The sequence below is a fragment of the Saccoglossus kowalevskii genome, chromosome 3, assembly GCF_978046115.1.
Source record: "Saccoglossus kowalevskii chromosome 3, keSacKowa6.1, whole genome shotgun sequence".
NCBI lineage: Eukaryota > Metazoa > Hemichordata > Enteropneusta > Harrimaniidae > Saccoglossus > Saccoglossus kowalevskii.
Window position 1 is genome coordinate 24,959,951 of NC_140643.1, and position 25,634 is coordinate 24,985,584.

Sequence of the window (25,634 nt, forward strand, 5' to 3'; positions counted from 1 at the left end):
TGTTCCGACATCCCTATATTCCGACATTCCTATGTTCCGACATTCCTATGTTCCGACATTCCTATGTTCCGACATCCCTATATTCCGACATTCCTATGTTCCAACATCCTTATGTTCCGAAATTCCTATTTTCCGACATCCCTATATTCCGACATCCCTATATTCCGACATTCCTATGTTCCGACATCCCTATATTCCGATATTCCTATGTTCCGACATCCCTATGGTCCGACATTCCTATATTCCGACATTCCTATGGTCCGACATCCCTATATTCCGACATTCCTATGTTCCGACATCCCTATGTTCCGACATTTCTATGTTCCGACATCCCTATGTTCCGACATCCCTATATTCCGACATTCCTATGTTTCGACATACCTATGTTCCGACATTCCTATATTCTGACATTCCTATGTTCCGACATTCCTATATTCCGACATTCCTATGTTCCGACATCCCTATATTCCGACATTTCTATGTTCCGACATCCCTATATTCCGACATCCCTATGTTCCGACATCCCTATGTTCCGACATTCCTATAATCCGACATTCCTATGTTCCGACATCCCTATATTCCGACATTCCTATGTTCCGACATCCCTATATTCCGACATTTCTATGTTCCGACATCCCTATATTCCGACATCCCTATGTTCCCACATTCCTATGTTCCGACATTCCTATGTTCCGACATCCCTATATTCCGACATTCCTATGTTCCAACATCCTTATGTTCCGAAATTCCTATTTTCCGACATCCCTATATTCCGACATCCCTATATTCCGACATTCCTATGTTCCGACATCCCTATATTCCGATATTCCTATGTTCCGACATCCCTATGTTCCGACATTCCTATATTCCGACATTCCTATGGTCCGACATCCCTATATTCCGACATTCCTATGTTCCGACATCCCTATGTTCCGACATTCCTATGTTCCGACATCCCTATGTTCCGACATCCCTATATTCCGACATTCCTATGTTTCGACATCCCTATGTTCCGACATTCCTATATTCTGACATTCCTATGTTCCGACATCCCTATATTCCGACATTCCTATGTTCCGACATCCCTATATTCCGACATTCCTATGTTCCGACATCCCTATGTTCCGACATCCCTATATTCCGACATTTCTATGTTCCGACATCACTATATTCCGACATCCCTATGTTCCGACATCTCTATATTCCGACATTCCTATGTTCCGACATCCCTATGTTTCGACATTCCTATGTTCCGACATCCCTATGTTCCGACATCCCTGTATTCCGACATTCCTATGTTCCGACATCCCTATATTCCGACACCCCTATGTTCCGACATTCCTATGTTCCGACACCCCTATGTTCCGACATTCCTATGTTCCGACCCCTATGTTCCGACATCCCTATATTCCGACACCCCTATGTTCCGACATCCCTATATTCCGACACCCTTATGTTCCGACACCCCTATATTCCGACACCCCTATGTTCCGACATCCCTATATTCCGACAGCCCTATGTTCCGACATCCCTATATTCCGACAGCTCTATGTTACGACATCTCTATGTTCTGACAACCCTATGTTTAGATTATAATAGGTTCTGACACCTACAAAATTTTAGAAACGTTTTTAACATTTCACTGCATTTTTATCTCTTTACTGTAAGAAAAAATCATTATTCTCTTCAAATATTATCCTACGCTCACCTTTTGTAAAACAATGTTACATTTCTTTACACTTAAAAAACATAGTTGAATTCTGGTGACCTTGCCCTTTATATAATATTTCTCTTTATGATAGTTTGTTTTAATATGAGTATGGATTGTCATAATTAATTTTGAATACAAACAAGTTTTGGGGTTGAAACAACAGTTGGAAAGCAGTCTACTGAATGTCATTGATAGATGTAAATATCATACAAAAACATTGGTGCCTAATTTGTTATATTATTTTAAGGGACATCATTTTCAGCTTTATTCAAAGTCAATTCAGATACTTTAGTATAAAAACAAATGTCTCATCTCATGTCAGAAAAAAGTGCTGCATTTAGACGTGAATAGATTCATAAAACATGCAAGATAACAGAAAATCTTAGTTGGCTTATGCCCAAGTATTTTGTACAGGTGTCTGTCAAAAATTAATGATTCACCGAGACAAATATGAACTGCCTCATTGTGCGACTACTGTATTATATGAAAAGTAAAAAATAGGGAGGGAGAAGTCAACAGTACTGTTGCCTCCTAAGAATCTACATCTTCAAACACTGCAATCTTTGTTTTTGAATTAGTATTATAAAAGCTCTATCATTCGGCTCTAGTAGCTGAAACAGAATGAACTGTTTGGCAAATACAGAATACATATTTTTTAATACAATTTTCTCTCCAAAATGTGAATGCAACATTTTGCTTTTCATGTATTTTTACCTTGCCAGAATCATAAATGAGAATGGTAAGGTATAGGAGGGGGAAGTTTTTGTCCGCGGCATCTGTCATCGGTTGATAACCGTGGCTTGTGCAATAAGTCAAAAAATATTTATTCAACTGTTCTCAATTTACTATATATTCTGCTTTAATATAAATACTTGGCCAAGTTCAAAGTTTGTGTGTCTAGCTCAAATATTGTTTGAGATATTCATAAAAAGGTAGTTCTGCATTGGTTATACAAGGAATCTGGCAGACCTGAGTTCAAAGCCAGGACTCTGCTTCATTTTTCCCCTCATTATTTCTGTTTTCCACTGTTTGTATTCAATTATTTTGCACAAGCAACTGCATGGTAGCTTGCCAACCTAGGAGAATATTTGAATTTTTTTCAACTATTTTTTTAATTATACTATATGTAGATTTCTAAAAAAATGTTTGGCCAAGTTCAAAGTTGCTGTGTCAATGTTCTAAATATTTGGAGACATCTGTGGAAATGCCTAAATGTAGCTTAACATGTACATGTCTACATTACTTTAACATAGGAACAAGCTGGCAGCTTTTCAACTCTCTCCATCAACTCTTTGCTCTACAATTTTCCTAGATTTATTTTCATTTTAATGCTTTGCATAAATCAAGGTCAAAAAGTCATTTCAGTGAGTAAGTTCAGTAGGTAAGTCAAGGTTAAAACTTAACTCTAGATCCTAAAAATAAATTGGGTCTCGGTGAAACATCTATGTAACTCCTCTGTGCCTAGCAAAGTTTCAAAATAGTGAGAAATGTTTTCCAGTTTTCATTTTCTGCTTGTATTCAATTCTGCTGGTTTTTTAAAACAAATGTTTAATATGACTGCAGGGCCATGTTCAAAGCAGTGCTTGAATGACTAGACATGTGATCGAAAATATAATGTTGGTTAAATGGTGGGGGTATTTATACTCATTAGAAAGACAGACTTGTCTTAGTTTTATTATTATTGAACTTATTAGTATTAGTAAAAAAATTACCACATTACATTTTTCTTTATTATTTCATTATTATTATTATTATACTTGGTTATACTTTTATTGCTACTGTACTGATAGAAATGCAATAAATATTATCATTATTATTTATTTATTAACACATACTCACTCCCCGGAGGGAATAGTTACATATAATAGTAAAAGTATGCAGTATTAATACACTAAAAAAGAAGGAATAAAAATAAACTAGAGTTTAGTATAGTACTCCATAACTGGACAGTACAGGCATTTCGCACTGAATTTAGTACCCAAACATGCATCTACTGTATGCATGACCAGAAAAAGTACCATATGCGAGTACCAAGTGCGAATAGCACTTCCCGTGATCACGGTTCTATGCAAACTATTGAATAAACTGTTTGATATACCCACTTAAATAAATAATAAAAAAGCCTTCCTAACGCACACCATTTTTTTACCATAGAAATATTTTATTTTACGTCAGTGAAAGCATGGAGGTAATAAGAATTCTCATTACCTCCATGGTGAAACTATGTGATGACGCTTTAAAAAGGAATTCCTGTGTCACGCGCCGCCGATTACGCGAAAACAATAGAACTTAGAAGGCTTCAAAAGTTGTCACACCTCACAGAGGTGTTGAATTTGCCACAATGGACACGAAAACTACAATGGTTGTTACTGATGTAGTTCGGTAACAGAGTTATTTAGCACACATTTCCGATAGAAACCATAAACACGAATTCATAGAATATGTGGAGAAATAAAGTACATGTTTTGTCACAAGTTCCTCTATCCCTGTCGTGGACAAGAAGTTTGTTTAACCGCAACCCAGATTGAAAAAAAAAAACTGTCTGGCGTTGGCGTTGCTTGACCGGGATAGAGGGGCTGTGTATTGGGTCTGAGGTTTAGGGGTAAATAGAAGTACGAGCCCGAGCACTTCAACATAACCATTTTAGCTTGTATATTTAAAATTAGAGATGGACACGAAATATAAACCAGTAGTAATATGTTTCGTTAAAATGAGAATGGGCATATCAGCGTTGAAATAATCACAGAAGTGTAGTTATCATCGGTAAAAACACGTTGACTCGCTTAACAGGAACTCGTGCGACCCAACGTTCAACAAACGTAATCTCGTTCCTTGCTCATTGGCGCCAAGAACTAGATACAGCTAATAGTCCAGGAGCTGAGACCACTTTATTTATGTTTTGGAGTGCATTTGTCTACTGTGGGTTTTTAGGGGTAAAAATACCCAGGGAATCCAAATCTGGTTGTCTTACTCGTCACAAATGGTGCGTTTTTGAGAGATATGGCTGTTTTTAATAGTTCTTAACCCCAAAAATTTCAAACTGAATTATGGGGGAGATGTAACTTAAAATACAGTGCCTTGGTGAATATTTGTCACAAAGAAGTAAATTACCACCTCAAAATAATTATGGTCAAATACACATTCCCTCGAGTCAGTTTTTATTCATATTCGAATAATAAATAGGTCGCCGGAGGTCAAAGTTCACATAAATCGAGGATCACTGAAAATCCTATATCATTCTAGAACAAATCTGTCAAAAATAGGCAGTTTCTATTTTCACACATTGAACATCTTTATCTATCGGAGAAGACACCCATAAACGTATTTAAATGTATGAAACATATTGGAATACAGTTTTATATAAAAAATATTAACACAATTGTAAGCAGTTTGTCTTCACTATTGGTATATGAATAAACATTTTGAAAGTTTAAATTTTCAATAGTCTTCTGTCTGTCATACCTGTCACATTCCTTTGATGGTTATTTAACATTCTGTATTGTAGGCCTACATACAATATTTAAAACACATTCTTTAGTCTTTAGTTGGTCCCAAACTTGCTTTCTTAATAATCAAACGGAATCTAGATATGGAATCTCACCCTGGACTTCTACATCCAGACATGTTACCTGGTTGCCAGAACGCCGCCTTTTTGGGGCACCGCCAACCAATGGTAGCTGCGGTTTCACGCATCTCTGTTGATACTTAGTACTAACGCAAATCGCGGAACTTTTCTCTAAATTATGACGTACTCCCACTCACCCATGGAGCTAAACATTTTTTTTTAGCTCCATGACTCGCCCCAACCTAGCATTGACAAATAAAGAAACACTTGCAACTCAAATACGATCGTTATCGATGGACACAGTTCATTGTTACTACCCGTTAACTGGCTAATTGGGTGAATTTTGCGCCTGTTTTTCTGGATGATATCGGGTTTGTTAACGATTACGTCAATTGCTACAAACAATTAACACAGTTACTAAATATTCCCAGCTTCATATTTCAGAATACACTAAATCATAATACAGTCTTGTATGTCGTCAAACTATTCTCCAGATGAGATATTCATGTTGTTGTCACGTTTTCTTTTCTCTTTTTTTAGCGTTTTAATTTTCTCGTACGCTAACAAATCTATCAACAATTTTTCCGTTCCTAAATTCATGGTGAAAAGAGTAGAATACAATTTCTGATGTCAGATGGTTGTCCAATCAGACTGCGCGAATTGACGGTCTCTAAAGCTGGTCTCAGACACGGTCTCATTTCCGGTCTGCGGGGCATCCGCGAGTCTCTAAAGCTGGTCTCAGACACGGTCTCATTCCCGGTCTATGTGGCATCCGAGAGTCTCTAAATCGGTCTCAAACACGGTCTCAGATGGCATCTTCCTCTGTGGGAGAGTCTCAAAACTGGTCTCAAATGCCTTCTAGAGTGTACCGTACATACCTCTGATTTGATAACTTTGGACTCAATAGATTTTCTATTAGCTTCAGATCTTGATCAAATGTTGGCACCCAATTCATGGGAATGTTTATATTGATTTTCTTACATCTTGTTACCAAACGCTTCAGCGTGGTATTAAGAGTTTGTTTTCAGGGGTGGGTGATACCAAGGTGGGAAATAGATGCACATAAGGGGTTAATTCCTTGAATTGCAATATAGAGGGTTCAGGCCGAAATACAATATATAGTGTTTTCATGTTTCGTCTGATATTTCTGTGGTATTCTGCTGCTGTAAGTAATGCACGATTTGTTCCGAAATTCAGTATTTTGTGTGCATTCCAGGGTTATTCGTTTTTTGCTGAAAACACCCATATTTTTTAATGGCAGAGTCGAATAGTTTCACTCCCACTGGGAAATCTGCATTGTTGCTTGAATGAGAGCTAATTAAACACATTTCCCAGACCGGCGAAAGAGTATGCAACAGCCAATCTAACAGCCTGTCACATGATTTTAGTCTGAATGTCAACAGGAAAAGAGGCTAGTCCATTATACGCAGGAGTAATTGGGAGTAGAATATGTGAGGGATAGTATTAACAGAGATGTGTATACTGGAAAGTAATAACTGTCATACTTTTGCACTCTGAGCATTCCTGTTTTAGTATATTGGTTTGAAAATGTTGAACTTGCATGATTTGCAATGTGTTTTTTTTACTGAAACTCCCCTATTGATCGAATTCCGGGTTTGAACGAGAACGACACACCACGTGATTCATTTGAATACAATGCTGAAGGCACGCATGCCGTACTACTGTGGTACTCCACTGACGGGATGACTTACTAGTACTGCATGCTACAACTTCGCTTCTGATGTTGCTTGCTAGCCGTGGATTGAATGAATCTTGATTACCGGTTAAAATGTTGCTCATTTAGCGTTGGTAATCTTTATTTGGAACTGGGTAACGCCGCAACGTCGCCAACAGAAACCTCCTGGTACTTCGTACTATGATAAAACTCAGTCAACATACACCAGTGATCTCTTACCATAGTTGGAGGCGTGGCCTGTTCAGCATTTGTCAACAACCAATCACAAGACTGGTTACGAACCACATCGAGGTCACGACTCGGTTAGCCTTGCTCAACTGGTTCGTAACCAGTCTTGTGATTGGTTGTTGACAAATGCTGAACAGGCCACGCCTCCAACGGTGTCGTGCGTTCGGACTAACCGTTAGGAATTCCTAAATGGAGTAAATTTGTGTAGTTTTCTTGATTTATTCTGCAGATATCGGTAAAATGTAGGTAAGGCTTTGGCGAAATTCAAAGGAGCAACTAATATTATAAGTAACATAATATTGGGAAAAAAATATTCATACATATAGCAAACCATGACTAATATCATGTTCCATTATATCCCAACAATGCCTGTATCCAAGTATCATAGTATACCTAGATCAATGAGTGCAATTTTAGGGGCATAAACTAGATTATGTGGTATGTTCTGTCACTCTCAATGAGATCTCAGCAGACTTCACATTACACTATGTAGAGACACATATCAGTCATTGAAGTGAGCCTTCCAACATTGTGTTTTAAACGTAAAACACCAAAATGGTGAAAATTAGTTAAAAAGTGTAATGCACTCTGGTTGTTATACATGTTTGTTTGGGCTCTTCATTAATACTGAGACTATTAAAAGTGACATGAATATAATGCACAAGTTTACAATCACAGGATATTATGTCTTAGTCAAACACATAACTGCAAGCTGCCTAACAAACTATTTGCAGTGCCTGCATGCATTTAACTGCTATGAGTTTCATAATAATAATAAAAATATTACCTAAATAACAGTAGTCATAACAAAGCTTTTACAATGCATTTGCTATAGGTCAAAACAAATACTGTATGTACCATATTTGCTCTTTTAGCTATAAATGATAGGTGTCAATTTTAATGATCCCGTAACAATACATACAACTGTTGGTTAGAACGTGGGGGCAAATATGGTATAGTGTATTGTACACACCTTATAACAACAGATTTACTTTTTGTATATTTGAATTGTACTTCCTTCTACTTCCCCCCATGAGTTCATCTACCGGTAGTTTAGATACAACTACAGAACCTATATATTCCGCTTTAGTCAAACTAGCACAAGTGGAAATATTTTATGAACAAAACAATAAAAACAAGAACATGAATTAATTAAGATAGATTGCATAGATTTTATTATCTTGTAATCTCATAACCACTTTCAAATTACAATTATTGTACATGGCATATATGATTGATTTCTATGTCGCATATATTATTAATTGCCCCATATTGGTTTTATATGATTTGAGATACCAGATACGCAATTATTAGTAGATATGGTAAATGCATGTATAGAGAAATTAAAATGTTATAAGCATATTATTTCAAAAAAAAAAAAAAAAAAGAGTCACCCTATGCATTATTTAGTTGCTTCATGAACTGTTCTTGATTTCTCTAATTTGTTCCTGACCATTAATTTGCTGCTTCTCAAACTGTTCCTGATTTTGCAAACTGTTTTTGATTTTAATTTGGTTTTTTTGCAAACTTCTCCTGACTATTAATTTGTTGCTTTTAAAATTTCACGATTATCAATTTGTTGCTTTTCAAACTGTTCCTGATTATTAATTTATCACTTCTAATACTGTTTCTGATTCTTAATTTGCAGGTGTATGAAATAAAACTTTAACTTACAGTACATGAGTAATAAATAGTATTCGCAAGACATCAGTGATAGATTGAAAATCTTTCATGGAGAGTTTTCAAATTCATCTTTGTAATTTTGGATGGGGTTAATTATTCACTGGGTTTTAATTTTGCTTATTTCGCTGACTGGAAAATGCGCTAAATTAAAACCCAGTGAATATGTAAAATTTATCATAGAACACATTATCTAAATGATATAATCATGAATTTAAAACCCACTGAATATGCCTGAAATGGTAAATCAGCGAAATTTAAACCCAGTGAAAATTAGTCATTTTACAGTATTCAATTCTAGTATGAATTTGAAAATCCAAACATGCATTGTTTTTATTGACAGAATACCGGCTCAAACTCTTAAATGTCATTGTCCTGACGAGAAATACTAAAATTGTTGAGTAACAAAAACTAACTATATTTGTCAAAATCTAGCATTGCTAAGTTGTGAACAATGTAAGCATTCAATATGGTTTTGGTGTAAGTTAGATATCTTGTATGTAAAAGACAGCATCAACAAAAAGCAAAATTAAAACAATACAACATTCTTGCCCATATATATTAAACAATTTATATGGCATCCACATTGTATCAGGTTTCAGTACTTTGGATCTACCATGCCTCCTTGTGCATATGGTGGTGGGTATTCAGCCATGGGGTTTGAAGCAGCTGTAGGTGTATAACCAAATCCAGGGGTTACTGATGGTGCCATCTGTATACCAGAAGCATGATATGGTTCAGCAACAGACTGTTGTTGTGAACTCTGAGACACAACCACAGTGGGAGATCCTAACAAAAAATAATCAAATGTATTACTGCATAAATATAAATGTAATCAGTATGTATTATTTGCTAATTTAACAAGTGTATATATTTTTCTGATTTCTTAAGGTAGCGAGACTATTATTTGTGTTGAAAATTATGATTTTCACATTTATTTATTAATTGATGAAATGCACCATAAACTTTCATCTGATAAAGTCAATATAACATAGAATGTCATGTAAGTTGGTTAAAATATAGATTTTCTGAAGGGAAGCAAGGCAGCCTCAGTAGTGTTTTCCAAAATCAACAACACAGGTTTAATCTGTGTGCCTATAAGTTTCAAAGATAAACTCAAGACAAAGCAATGTTAGGATGTGTTATCAGTAGCTATCTGACACACAATGAGTGTTTCCAAACATTTGAGTGGTTTGTCTCCGCCCCTGTTTGTTTCACAGATTAGTCATTTGCATATGAATGTGTCAGACACAAGGTCACACAGCCACTGAAAAAAAATCATTGATTTTGGTGTTTTCATATGCCGAATTTATCCAATTATAGCTATCCCATTCCTTTATTTTTTTGGTTTCCAATAGCCTTACACATTTGGATGTCCCTACACATGGTAAAACAGACCTTGATGGGAAAACAAATTGATTGTGCCGATAAACAAGCTTGAAAATCTTTGCTGTTACTTCATGGACGTTTTCTAGGAGTTTATGTTTTTCAAAATACAAGGTCTTTAACAAAAAATAACGTATACTTATTGTCGTCGGATTAACACCAAATTTTCACAGCTTTAAGGTGACAATGAGAGGAACTTGAATGTGTCCAGACAAACTATTTCATCGATTATTTACCAACGAGTTGTGGTTTGAGTTGGGGACAATGCGACTAAAACAGTAATTGAAATTCAAGACACTATTTTTTAAAACGCGTTGCTTGAATAAAACTAACCAGACACATTCAATTTACCAGACTATTGAACAACTAGGAAAAGTGAAAAAAATACTTCTTATCGCCAGCATAAATGCGTAATTATTTTTTTTACAGAAAAAGTAATTTTTCTCCTTTGATTGAGTAACGCGTCGTAGATTGCAGATACGGGCATGCAACATACACTTGTGAAAAGCTTGAAGTCTGGCGATTCTAAAAATATATACTTTCCCGGGTCTATTTGTAGTCATATAGTCACAATTAGAAGATGAAAACAAGTATGCAAATAATAGTCCCGCTACCTTAAATGCATAATAGTCAGGCAGTATATAGTATACCTTTTGTTTTGTTCTTATTATTATAGGGTTTCTGACATTCTGCAATTAGTCTTTTGTTTCATTATTATTATTATTATTATTATTATTATTATTATTATTGGGAGTTTCTGTTCATTCCACAATGATTTTTTTGTTTCATTCTTATTATTAGATGTTTCTGGTCATTCCACAATAAGTCTTTTGTTTAATTCTTATTATTAGGAGTTTCTGGTCATTCCACAATAAATCTTTTGTTTAATTCTTATTATTAGGAGTTTCTGGTCATTCCACAATAAGTCTTTTGTTTAATTCTTATTATTAGGAGTTTCTGGTCATTCCACAATATGTCTTTTGTTTCATTCTTATTATTAGGAGTTTATGGTCATTCCACAATAAGTCTTTTGTTTAATTCTTATTATTAGGAGTTTCTGGTCATTCCACAATAAGTCTTTTGTTTAATTCTTATTATTAGGAGTTTCTGGTCATTCCACAATATGTCTTTTGTTTAATTCTTATTATTAGGAGTTTCTGGTCATTCCACAATATGTCTTTTGTTTAATTCTTATTATTAGGAGTTTCTGGTCATTCCACAATAAGTCTTTTGTTTAATTCTTATTATTAGGAGTTTCTGGTCATTCCACAATATGTCTTTTGTTTAATTCTTATTATTAGGAGTTTCTGGTCATTCCACAATATGTCTTTTGTTTAATTCTTATTATTAGGAGTTTCTGGTCATTTCACAATAAGTCTTTTGTTTAATTCTTATTATTAGGAGTTTCTGGTCATTCCACAATAAGTCTTTTGTTTCATTCTTATTATTAGGAGTTTCTGGTCATTCCACAATAAGTCTTTTGTTTAATTCTTATTATTAGGAGTTTCTGGTCATTCCACAATAAATCTTTTGTTTAATTCTTATTATTAGGAGTTTCTGGTCATTCTACAATAAGTCTTTTGTTTAATTCTTATTATTAGGAGTTTCTGGTCATTCCACAATAAATCTTTTGTTTAATTCTTATTATTAGGAGTTTCTGGTCATTCCACAATAAGTTTTTTGTTTAATTCTTATTATTAGGAGTTTCTGGTCATTCCACAATAAGTCTTTTGTTTCATTATTATTATTAGGAGTTTCTGGTCATTCCACAATAAATCTTTTGTTTAATTCTTATTATTAGGAGTTTCTGGTCATTCCACAATAAGTCTTTTGTTTAATTCTTATTATTAGGAGTTTCTGGTCATTCCACAATAAATCTTTTGTTTAATTCTTATTATTAGGAGTTTCTGGTCATTCCACAATAAGTCTTTTGTTTAATTCTTATTATTAGGAGTTTCTGGTCATTCCACAATAAGTCTTTTGTTTAATTCTTATTATTAGGAGCTTCTGGTCATTCCACAATAATTCTTTTGTTTAATTCTTATTATTAGGAGTTTCTGGTCATTCCACAATATGTCTTTTGTTTAATTCTTATTATTAGGAGTTTCTGGTCATTCCACAATAAGTCTTTTGTTTAATTCTTATTATTAGGAGTTTCTGGTCATTCCACAATATGTCTTTTGTTTAATTCTTATTATTAGGAGTTTCTGGTCATTCCACAATATGTCTTTTGTTTAATTCTTATTATTAGGAGTTTCTGGTCATTCCACAATAAGTTTTTTGTTTAATTCTTATTATTAGGAGTTTCTGGTCATTCTACAATAAATCTTTTGTTTAATTCTTATTATTAGGAGTTTCTGGTCATTCTACAACAAGTCTTTTTTTAATTCTTATTATTAGGAGTTTCTGGTCATTCCACAATAAATCTTTTGTTTAATTCATATTATTAGGAGTTTCTGGTCATTCCACAATAAATCTTTTGTTTAATTCTTATTATTAGGAGTTTCTGGTCATTCCACAATAAGTCTTTTGTTTAATTCTTATTATTAGGAGTTTCTGGTCATTCCACAATAAGTCTTTTGTTTAATTCTTATTATTAGGAGTTTCTGGTCATTCCACAATAAGTCTTTTGTTTAATTCTTATTATTAGGAGTTTCTGGTCATTCCACAATAAGTCTTTTGTTTAATTCTTATTATTAGGAGTTTCTGGTCATTCCACAATAAATCTTTTGTTTAATTCTTATTATTAGGAGTTTCTGGTCATTCCACAATAAGTCTTTTGTTTAATTCTTATTATTAGGAGTTTCTGGTCATTCCACAATAAATCTTTTGTTTAATTCTTATTATTAGGAGTTTCTGGTCATTCCACAATAAGTCTTTTGTTTAATTCTTATTATTAGGAGTTTCTGGTCATTCCACAATAAGTCTTTTGTTTAATTCTTATTATTAGGAGTTTCTGGTCATTCCACAATAAATCTTTTGTTTAATTCTTATTATTAGGAGTTTCTGGTCATTCCACAATAAGTCTTTTGTTTAATTCTTATTATTAGGAGTTTCTGGTCATTCCACAATAAGTCTTTTGTTTAATTCTTATTATTAGGAGCTTCTGGTCATTCCACAATAATTCTTTTGTTTAATTCTTATTATTAGGAGTTTCTGGTCATTCCACAATATGTCTTTTGTTTAATTCTTATTATTAGGAGTTTCTGGTCATTCCACAATAAGTCTTTTGTTTAATTCTTATTATTAGGAGTTTCTGGTCATTCCACAATATGTCTTTTGTTTAATTCTTATTATTAGGAGTTTCTGGTCATTCCACAATATGTCTTTTGTTTAATTCTTATTATTAGGAGTTTCTGGTCATTCCACAATAAGTTTTTTGTTTAATTCTTATTATTAGGAGTTTCTGGTCATTCCACAATAAATCTTTTGTTTAATTCTTATTATTAGGAGTTTCTGGCCATTCCACAATATGTCTTTTGTTTAATTCTTATTATTAGGAGTTTCTGGTCATTCCACAATAAGTCTTTTGTTTAATTCTTATTATTAGGAGTTTCTGGTCATTCCACAATACATCTTTTGTGTCATTCTTATTATTAGGAGTTTCTGGTCATTCCACAATAAATCTTTTGTTTAATTCTTATTATTAGGAGTTTCTGGTCATTCCACAATAAGTCTTTTGTTTAATTCTTATTATTAGGAGTTTCTGGTCATTCCACAATAAGTCTTTTGTTTAATTCTTATTATTAGGAGTTTCTGGTCATTCCACAATAAATCTTTTGTTTCATTCTTATTATTAGGAGTTTCTGGTCATTACACAATAAGTCTTTTGTTTAATTCTTATTATTAGAAGTTTCTGGTCATTACACAATAAATCTTTTGTTTAATTCTTATTATTAGGAGTTTCTGGTCATTCCACAATAAGTCTTTTGTTTAATTCTTATTATTAGGAGTTTCTGGTCATTCCACAATAAGTCTTTTGTTTAATTCTTATTATTAGGAGTTTCTGGTCATTCCACAATAAATCTTTTGTTTAATTCTTATTATTAGGAGTTTCTGGTCATTCCACAATAAGTCTTTTGTTTAATTCTTATTATTAGGAGTTTCTGGTCATTCCACAATAAGTCTTTTGTTTAATTCTTATTATTAGGAATTTCTGGTCATTCCACAATAAATCTTTTGTTTAATTCTTATTATTAGGAGTTTCTGGTCATTCCACAATAAGTCTTTTGTGTCATTCTCATTATTAGGGGTTAATTTCTGTTCATTTGGCAATTATTAAATATTTTGTTTTATTCAAATTATTAGGGGTTTCTGGCCATTTCTCAATATGTTTTTTTTCCATTTTTCTTTAGGGGTTTCTGTTCATTTCGCATTAAGAAATTTTTTTCATTCTTATTGCTAGGAGATTCTAGTCATTCCGCTATAAGCACTTTGCTTGGTCTTGTTGTTGGGGTTCTTGGCCATTCTGAAGTAAGCACTTTGAGTTGAATCAATTGTTATTTTAATATGGTCTTATTAAATATGCAGGAACCTTAAATATCACTTAGGAATTTGGGAAAGACTTTACATTTATGCACAACAATCAAAATCATTCAAAAACTATGATAATTAAGAAGATTCTGACTTCCATACACACTCAAATAAATATTACATAAAAAATTCTGATGGTACATAAATAATATTGCAATAAAATGTTCGTGATATTTTTTTCGTGGTTAATAGTGAAAGTATTGTAGAAATCAATGACAAGCTAGATGCTAAAACGACCAAATATGATGTTAGAAAATAGGCTTTACACTCTGTGCATATTTATACCTACTTTTAATATATTTTATGATAAATAGCGAATATTCAGTTTCCTCTTTTCATCACAAATAGTCCCATCCATTGTCTGCACTTTCCTTCAAAAGTGTGGGACAAAAATATTCATATTGTTGAGCAAAAAACCGAAAATGTATTTAAATTTTGTCTTGGCTCCAAAATTAGGATTCATGTTCATAAATATTGAAAAATATCAGAAAAAAAGTGTGCTGGTGAAAAGGTTAAGCATGTAAGATCATATTGTTCACTTACCACTAGTTTGCTGGACACAATGTGTTGTAGTTGTGGTAGAACGACATGCATTGCAACAACACACACATACTGCAATACATACTCCAATTACAACAACCACCACTGACCCAACAACCAACAGTGCAATGATCCCAGCACTGAAAAATAATTTAGTTACTCATTTTTAATCATTTCTGCACCAGTCAAAATTGTAAAATTCTGTACAGGGTCCTTCAAATGTCAGCAACTTCCATGAAATTGTGTCTTCAGAATTGCCATAAAATCTTTAAATCACAAAAATTAGTAGTAGTAAAAATTACAGTATTCAAATACATAAAGGAATTATACATAATAAACAAACAGCATCTAGATACTGGATGGAGAGTTGATTAAATGCAATGGATTTTAATGTGATACACTGACACACACAATCATGAACAAATGTTGATACCTGCTTATTAATTTTAGTTAATTTAAAAGAATCTATTTAGTAATTAATTCCACTTGTCATGAATTGACATTTTTCATGTGAGCATACATACATTGATGTATTTCACTTTTTGTGTGGGAATACATGAATAGACATGCTTCATGAAAGCACACACAGAATGACATGTTTCATGTGAACATACATGAATAAACACATGTCATGTATGCTTACATTGAATGATAAATTCATGGCAAACATGAATTGACATTTTTCATGTGAGATTACACAGAATGACATGTGTCATGCAAGCATACATGAATAAACACATGTCATGCAAGCTTACATTGAATGATAAATTCATGGAAACAAACATGAATTGACATTTTTCATGTAAGATTACACAGAATGACATTAATCATGCAAGAATGCATGAATTGACATGTTTCATGTGAACAGACATGAATATACATGTGTCATGCATACATTGATGTATTTCACTTGGGCATGTTTTGTGTGGGAATACATGAATAGACATGCTTCATGAAAGCACACACAGAATGACATGTTGATGTGAACATACATGAATAAACACATGTCATGCAAGCTTACATTGAATGATAAATTCATGGAACCAAACATGAATTGATATTTTTCATGTGAGATTACACAGAATGACATGTTCATGTGAACAGACATGAATAGACATGTATGTCATGCAAGCATATATGAATAGACATGTGTCATGAAAGCATACATGAATAGACATGTGTCATGAAAGCACACACAGAATGACATGTTCATGTGAACAGACATGAATAAACATGTATGTCATGCAAGCATACATGAATAGACATGTGTCATGGAAGCATACATGAATAGACATGCTTCATGACAGCACACACAGAATGACATGTCCATGTGAACAGACATGAATAGACACATGTCATGCAAGCTTACATTGAATGATAAATTCATGGCAAACATGAATTGACATTTTTCATGTGAGATTACACAGAATGACATTATTCATGCAAAAATGCATGAATTGACATGTTTCATGTGAACAGACATGAATAGACATGTATGTCATGCAAGCATACATGAATAGATATGTGTCATGCAAGCATACATGAATAGACATGCTTCATGAAAGCACACACAGAATGACATTATTCATGCAAGAATGCATGAATTGACATGTTTCATGTGAACAGACATGAATATACATGTGTCATGCAAGCATAAATAAATAGACATGTGTCATGCAAGCATACATGTGATAAGTTCATGTAAACAAACATGAATTGACATATTTTATGTGTGATTACATGGATAGACAATTGTTTCATGTGAGAATACATGAGTTCTTGTGTGGTGGCCATGTGGGAACACATAGACTGCCCATAAACACAAGCAAGCACACATAAAAAAAACATGTTTCATGTGTGAATACATGAAATGTTTTATGTGAGCTAACATACACGAATTGCATGTATGTAAATGTTTCGAAATGGGCGTAGTGTGAGTGGTTAGTGCTAGTAGCACTAATCCGAAAAAGTACTAGATCTAGTGCTAAAATGGCACTAGATCTAGCGCTAAAATGGCACTAGATCTAGTGCTAAAATGGCACTAGATCTAGTGCTAAAATGTTCACAGTGCGAGTGGCATTGTTATCGCATTGTCAACGACGTTAAATAATAGGAGGGGCATCAACAACCACTTTCATATGCAAACTACAAACAGTATAAAACATTGACAATATACGCGAGATGTCCATAATAATACTTTCTTTATATTCTGTCGTAAATTAGCCATCCGAATATCGCCCTGGGGATTTCACGGCTGGTGGGCACTTATTTTGGGCTCAGAATTTCAAAAAATAATCATCAAATATTTTTTGGGGACTTCCATTTTCATCATTGAAGTATCTAACTACACAGACTTTCAACACCGTCAGTTGAGCCACGTACCCAAGACGAAAGAAACTATCGCAGAATTAACAATAATAATTAATAATTCTTATTGAATTAAAAAGTAGAGCGCCTGCAATTTCATTACAATATCGCCCAGTGTCATTTTTCAAATACACATTTGTTTTTATTTTATTGGTAACGAAAGTATATTCTCAACGAAGTTTCAAATAAAAACGAACACAACTGCATTGCGTAGTAGCAAATGATTATGGTTGTGCAATCCGGTCATGCTGCGTTTCACAATTGTTGAATATTATTCAGAGGTGATTATAATAATGCACAAAAAATAAATTTGTTGAATTGTTATGAAATTCAAATAAAATTCAACCTAGTTTCATCGTAAGCAAATGATTCCGATCGCATATAAACGCTCGATGCTGTAGGGTATCCGCCATGTTTCTTTTGCATGAGTTGAGCTAATAGGTCAAATCGCTAATTAACCAATCAAAATGCTGAAGGATGTCCATGTGTTCAAATCACCATAGCTCATTTAAATAGGTTGAACGCAACGCGGAAGAGATTTGCCGATGTTGTAGTATGATATTTTGGCTTTGATTTTGATGGGGAAATGGCATGATTTTTTTTTTCAAGTCAAAAAATAGTTGTTTCAAAAGATGAACTGAGCATTAGAAGAATAATTTAATATTGTTTACAGTGGTAGCAGCTCTTTGTCCAAACGAAGCTTACCCATTCACGCTTGTAACAATAAACACGCTCTTGAATAAAAATTAAATCACCGTCCGTGTTGAGGGACGGTGCTTAAATAGACTATTTTAGGCGTCCGGAAAGATTGAAATGTCTAAAAACTTACGCCAAAATATTTAAAAAAAAAAAAAAACTTTAAAAACTGTCGAAAAATCGCCGCATTACAAAACTACGGTTATCACGTATGCGCACTGGGTTTGTTTAGCTGTTAAAATACGCATTTCACAAGCGGAAATTCAACAGACTAACTTGTAACTTCACAGATTTCACATGTTTTAATTATTAGCAACTGTAATAAGAACAAAATTTCGAGAGTCTAGAACAAATAATAGGACTCCTAAAAATACTATTGCTGAGAAAGTGTCTAGACATATATGGTCATGTTAAAAAATCGGCGAGGTTATATCATATTCTGCTAACTGGTTACTAGTGTATGCAATCGCAAACTATCATTGGCATCAAAGATGAGCTAGACAGTGTCCTTATCAGGATTAACTTGGGTTGAAACAAAAGCAATTAAGCCAGTTAAGAGGCCTAAATGGCCACTTGAGAGGCGTTGTCGCTTCTTCCATGGAAGGTACTAACGTTAGTACCTTCCATGCTCCTTCCTAGTACCTCCTTGCATAGACATTCTAAGGTCTATGCTCCTTGGTACAATGTAACAACAGGATTGCGTGAATCCACTTTTATCATTGGTTGATTATGTCCGCAAAGGTCAATGTCATGACAACCAGACAACGGTTCATTTTCTGTCTGGTTCCCAGTGGTACTGAGCAACATGCCCATTCACAGGTCGTCGTACAAACAAAATCCACCGAGCTTTACAGGAACCCGGGACTTAGACTACGAGTATACAAATTTTTTATTTAGTTCATAAATGGCATCATAATTTCATTGAAGATCTATTTTCATTAAATGTGGCGCCGACTAGAAATAAAACGGCACGTCAGCGATTTAAAAAAATCAACGCTGAATCCCACCATTTACATACAAGTTACAAGTTTATATTCACCGAAGCTGAAAACACAAACTTCCACACAATACGATTTCATACAGTGTATCTATTCACAATTTGTAAAAATTGCGATGTTTGAACTGCAGTTTCACTGTCCGTGAAGCTAGTTTCCCGGCCGATCGCGTTGTTTCAAAGGTCTCTTTTAGTAACCGTGATTACGACAAACATGGACAATGACATTCATGTACATCCTCAATTTTCCCACTGCAGCACATTTCCAATGAATGAAAGACACAACAATTTACATAAATATTAATTAATTTTCGGACAATTACGGGATGTCTCGACGTCGTTGACATTGCGATATCAATGCCACTCGCACTAAGTACATTTTAGCACTAGATCTATAGTGCCATTTTAGCACTAGATCTAGTGCCATTTTAGCACTAGATCTAATACTATTTCGGATTAGTGCTACTAGCACTAACCACTCGCACTACGCCCATTTCGACACATTTACATACCTCTGAATTGACATGTTCATGTGAGCATACACAGAATGATGTGTTGCATGTGGGAATAAATGAATTAACATATTTTCCCTTACAAAAGTTTCTTATAGGATTTTCAAAATCTTTTAGGATTTTAAAAAATCCTATATGACTTTTCATGAAATCCTATTGGACATGTATAGTTCTATAGGATTTTATGTAAATTCCTATAGGAATCAACAAGTCCTATAAGACTTTACACTGCCAGTCCTATAGGACGGGTGCATGAGATCATAAGTCCTATAGGACTATACAATTCCTATAGGACTTCACACTGCCAGTCCTATAGGACTGGTGTGTGAGATCATAAGTCCTATAGGACTATACAATTCCTATAGGACTTTACACTGCCAGTCCTATAGGATAGGCGTGTGAGATCATAAGTCCTATAGGACAATACAATTCCTATAGGACTTTACACTGCCAGTCCTATAGGACTGGATATTTCTACATGTAGAGTAAGTTACCTAGATTCATATCACTCCCCTACAAAAATATTACATACTATCATAAGATGTCAACATTTTTTCAAATTGAACTTTAGTCAATCTCATTACAATCAGTTGTATTGTGCGGCATGTTTTTTATTGTATTTATATTTGTTTTCATCCATCTTGCATCTTCGAAAAACTCCCAGTAAATGATTAATATATTAAGATAAAATTTTACTTAAAAAAAAAAATTAGTAAAAAAATCAGATTGATATACGTTATTTCTATAGACTTTTAAAAGTCAGGACATTTTGAAAAAAATATAAACAAATACTGATGAAAAATCATTCGTAAAAATTTAAAATATCCATGTTTAGTTTAATTTTTCTTTCAACTTTCCAAATGTCTATATTTTTATCACACAAAAACAGAAAGTCTCTAGTTTTTACTGAATTGTTAAAACTTCATACAAAGATTTGAGTAATTTTAGAACAAATAACCATGATTTTGATATTCTTGGGATCAGCTTTATTTTAATTCATAATTGGCAGATTAGAAGAAAAACATAACTAAAGCGTTTTGAGAAATTTTATAACTTTTAAATTATTGGGAGATAAGTTACTGAACACGGGGCCTGAACTTCCTGTGACCACAGATGGTGTACTTCCATCAGCCTCCTTCTGAGTGTTTTACCCATCATGCACTACAAGTCACACATTGTTTGTGCCAGGGACTGTGGACCATGCTGTCACAATGACCTTGTAATATGGTGAAACTGATGTCATTTTACCTAATTTTTGGACCAAGAAGACCATAAACTTGTAGAGAACATGTGAGTAACATAATTATGGTATACCTTGCTATTTTTAATGTGTTTTTAGCTTCAGAAAACACAAACACAAAAAGGTACTGTGACTGTGTACTTAAGGATAAGTGACACTGAATTAATTAACTAGCTGACTACCATTTACCGTAGTATACCATTTATCCTTTAAATTTAAAGACAGGTGTGATATTGATGGGGATGTACATAACCATTTGCACTTACAAATATATAAAGATTGCTGATCATTTTTCATAATTTAACTTTTGTTGTTTCAAAATAGTTATCTATGTGTGCATGTGGTGATGGGGGGGGGGGGTGTATTTGCATATATAATTATATGCATGGCTTTTTCTGGGGGGAAATTCACTCATAACAGCAGTGAATTTCAATAGTATATCCTAATATTTACCCTGTTGAACCAATTTTGATTTCTCTAACAACTTTTAATTTTAGGAAATTATAATTAAATGCTAATTTAATTCAAGTAATTTTACATTTAGAAAGTAACACTGTTTTCATATTACTAGTAATTTTTTTCATTCAATTCGTGAAAGCCAAATTTAGAGGAATGCATTTAATAAAATCAATGAAGTTCATGTAGTATTTAAAAACATTACACACATATGTACCTTCAAATTTTACTGTTTTAGCATATTTGCTCCATTAAGTAATGAATTTGCTTATAAAATATACAGAGTTTTTTTCTATGGCAAAAAAAAAGTAAATTTTAATATACAGCCAATGCAATGTTGGGTTTATATGCACTTCTATTGGGAATAAGCATCTAATAGTGCATATGCAGTAAATGGTAGTTTTTTATCTACTGTAAAATACTTTATTTTAGCTGAAATTAATTTTAGCTGAAAGGGCTTTTTGGGTATTTTGTGAGGAAATTATTTTCACTGATTTTTGATGAGTGAGTTTGAAATATAGAAAACAAGTCATTGTCAATGACACATCCCCGTTCCGTTCATATTTGAGTGACATATACATCCAAAGCAGATCATGACCGAAATGCACCTGCATATGTACAACACATTGTACTAAATCTGGACAAAATCCATCCATGCATGACTGAGATCTGGTTCCGGAATTGTGAAAATATGTGATTTTAATGCATTTTCGGTCTTAAAATGGCCATCATTCAGCTATTGTTAAGCGGATCATGAAACAAATGCACATATCTATTTGTGACATGATGCACCATGTGTGTGTGAAGTTTGAACTTGATCAATCCAGACATGTCTTGGATACGGATCCAGAACTGAATTCTTTAAGAAAATGGCCGCCAGTCGGCCATTTCGAACTTGATCCGAAAAAAAAAAAAAGGACGTGCATCAAGGTCCTATTATGTTTAATGTAAGTACCGAATTTGAACAAAATCCGTCCATGCATAACTGAGATCCGGGTTCGGAATGGTGAAAATGTGCGATTTCAATGCATTTTCGGCCTTAAAGCGGCCGCCATTTGGCTATCGTTAATGGGATCATGAAACAAATGCACATACATATTTGTGACATGATGTACCTTGTGTGTGTGAAGTTTGAACTTGATCAATCCAGACATGTCTCAGATACGGATCCAGAACTGAATTCTTTAAGAAAATGGCCGCCAGTCGGCCATTTCGAACTTGATCTGAAAAAAAAAATGACGTGCATCAAGGTCCTATTATGTTTAATGTATGTACCAAATTTGAATGAAATCTGTCCATGCATAACTGAGATCTGGGTTCGGAATGGTGAAAATATGCGATTTCAATGCATTTTCGGCCTTAAAGCGGCCGCCATTTGGCTATCGTTAATGGGATCATGAAACAAATGCACATACATATTTGTGACATGATGTACCTTGTGTGTGTGTGAAGTTTGAACTTGATCAATCCAGACATGTCTCAGATACGGATCCAGAACTGAATTCTTTAAAACAAAATGGCCGCCAGTCGGCCATTTCGAACTTGATCCGAAAAAAAAAATGACGTGCATCAAGGTCCTATTATGTTTAATGTATGTACCAAATTTGAACGAAATCCGTCCATGCATAACTGAGATCCGGGTCCGGAATGGTGAAAATGTGCCATTTTGATGCATTTTCGGCCTTAAAATGGCCGCTATTCGGCTATCGTTAATCGGATCATGAAAAAAATGCATGTGCATATGTCCCATATAATGTGTGATGTATGAGTGAAGTTTGAACATAATCGGTCCATGCATATTCGAGATACAGGTGATCACGGACGCACGGACGGACGGACGCACACAGGGCAAAACATAAGTCCCCGTTTTCGGACTCCGTCCGAACGGGGACTAAAAAGTTATATTCGCTAGACTTTTTTTTCACTGAGTTATCCCTTCAGCGAAAATAGCAAAAAATAATTGCAAGTGAAAATAAAATATTTTACAGTATTTGGAATATTTTAATTAATATTTTAATGAAACATTTGAAACAAATTCTTTTTTGTATTACAGGTCCAATACTCAAATCCTATGAATGACATATCTCACAGAAGACTGCATTGACAATATTTTATTTTGTATTTCTTTATCACAAATTGAACCTTCTGACCCAAAATGGGGACTCTCTCTCATACTAGTACTGTAAAATCTGTATTAGAAGCCGCATCCCTAATAGAAGTCGCACCCATTTTTTTTGAATAATTGAGAACCAAAAATTCATCATTTCTCATATGTGTAGATGCTCTATTAGAAGCCGCATCCCCTCTGTTGCATTGTACCATTTTAATAGAAGCCGCGGTTTCTAATACAGATTTTACAGTATTAGAAATCAATGAATTTGAATTGAGGGTTCTATGCTTTTTTTTAGAAACACAATATGCATACCAGTATTTTTGTAATTGTACTTTTTATACGTTTATTTTTTAAATTGTCTGGATACTGTGTATCACACAATGTACATCATTTTATTCCAAGGCAGTAAACTTTTATTTTATTTCAGTGTACATTTCTTGATTGACTGAAAAGTTTGTAATTGCTGGTTGAGATTGTTTACTGTTTTGTATTTTAGAATTACTCGGTAATATAAAATAATTTTTATGAAAAAAATCTAGTACTTAGAAACAATGACAGAGTGGAGGGAATTACATTTATTATTCAATTTGTCATCAATTTTATATTTTCATTGCATTTCAAGAAATGTTGTGCAATATATTTATGGTAATAGTTTTATCTTTTATTTTTCTTACAATTGTATTAAATTTATGTCTGGTACATGTTAAGCAATAAAATACTCTTGTTTAACTAATTTTAGTTTATGATGTTATTTATGTGAGTTATTGATGGGCTCTTTCCCCAAAAGTGCTGGGACCTCCAGGAAAAATATCCAGGATTCCTAGAGGACAAATTCATGTAGGATTCCTGTAATATTTTGACACGGATTCCTATAGGACAAATTCTAATAGGATTCCTATAATATTTTGACACAAAATCCTATAGGATTCCTATAATATTTTGACACAAAATCCTATAGGATTCCTATAGGAAAACACGTGTCAAAATATTATAGGAATCCTACAAGAATTTGTTCAATAGGATTCTTATAGGAATCCTACAGGAAACTTTTGTAAGGGTTATGTGAGCATACATGAATTAACACCTACCAAAGGATGTAAATATACTGGTAACACATTACAAACCTCATAGCGTCATCCTCATCAACATCAACTATCACATCTTCATAGCAACAATACTTATCAAATAAAGTACCACAGCAAGTGTCTCCATTGTCAAATATCCCCTCACAATCAAAACTGCTATGATAAGTTCCATCCGAATCAATGTAGCCTAAACAGTGTTCACAAGCTATAAAGGAAACTGCAAAATAGAAGAAATCACAGAAAAGGTTTAGTAAGAGTTTGATGACAGCAAGTATTTTCAAACTCCATACTAACTGGGCCTACATGCAAAATTTGTACTATATAATAGTAATTTGCATCTACAATCTAATGGACAGGATGGGATGGAATTGAATGGGATGGGGTGAATGAATGAATCCTTTATTATTATCTCCCATCAAATATGCTAATTTTCCCCAGAGAGGTCTTACATCCACTACCCAATACTGAGCACTTGACGTTTATAACCTCTAAATATTTCATTTTCCCAGGCTCACAAAATTTGAAAATAATTATGCATACTATTGAGGTCACATGATCATATACATTCATCTGATACATTGGTCATATCTATTGTCTGATGTCTTCATTATAGCACTGATTACATGTCACTATCTGCAGCAGTGAATACAGTTATGTATATTAACATCTCACTTATAGCACTGGTTACATGTCACTATCTGCAGCAGTGAATACAGTTACATGTATATTAACGTCTCACTTATAGCACTGGTTACATATCGCTATCTGCAGCAGTGAATACAGTTATGTATATTAACGTCTCACTTATAGCACTGGTTACATGTCACTATCT

General features: G+C 33.8%; 1 protein-coding gene across 1 annotated transcript in view; it reads right to left on the reverse strand.

Moving 5' to 3' along the window:
- Positions 1-9,409: 9,409 nt before the first annotated feature.
- The window catches only part of LOC102809676 (uncharacterized), a 48,208-nt gene continuing 31,983 nt past the window's right edge, over positions 9,410-25,634 (reverse strand). Inside the window, exons 2-4 of the mRNA XM_085496962.1 lie at positions 24,842-25,019; positions 15,343-15,479; positions 9,410-9,669 (exon numbers count right to left, since the gene is read on the reverse strand). Of these exons, the coding sequence (XP_085353088.1) occupies positions 9,479-9,669; positions 15,343-15,479; positions 24,842-25,019 (506 nt within the window). The 3' untranslated portion in view covers positions 9,410-9,478. The remainder of the gene's footprint in view (positions 9,670-15,342; positions 15,480-24,841; positions 25,020-25,634) is intronic.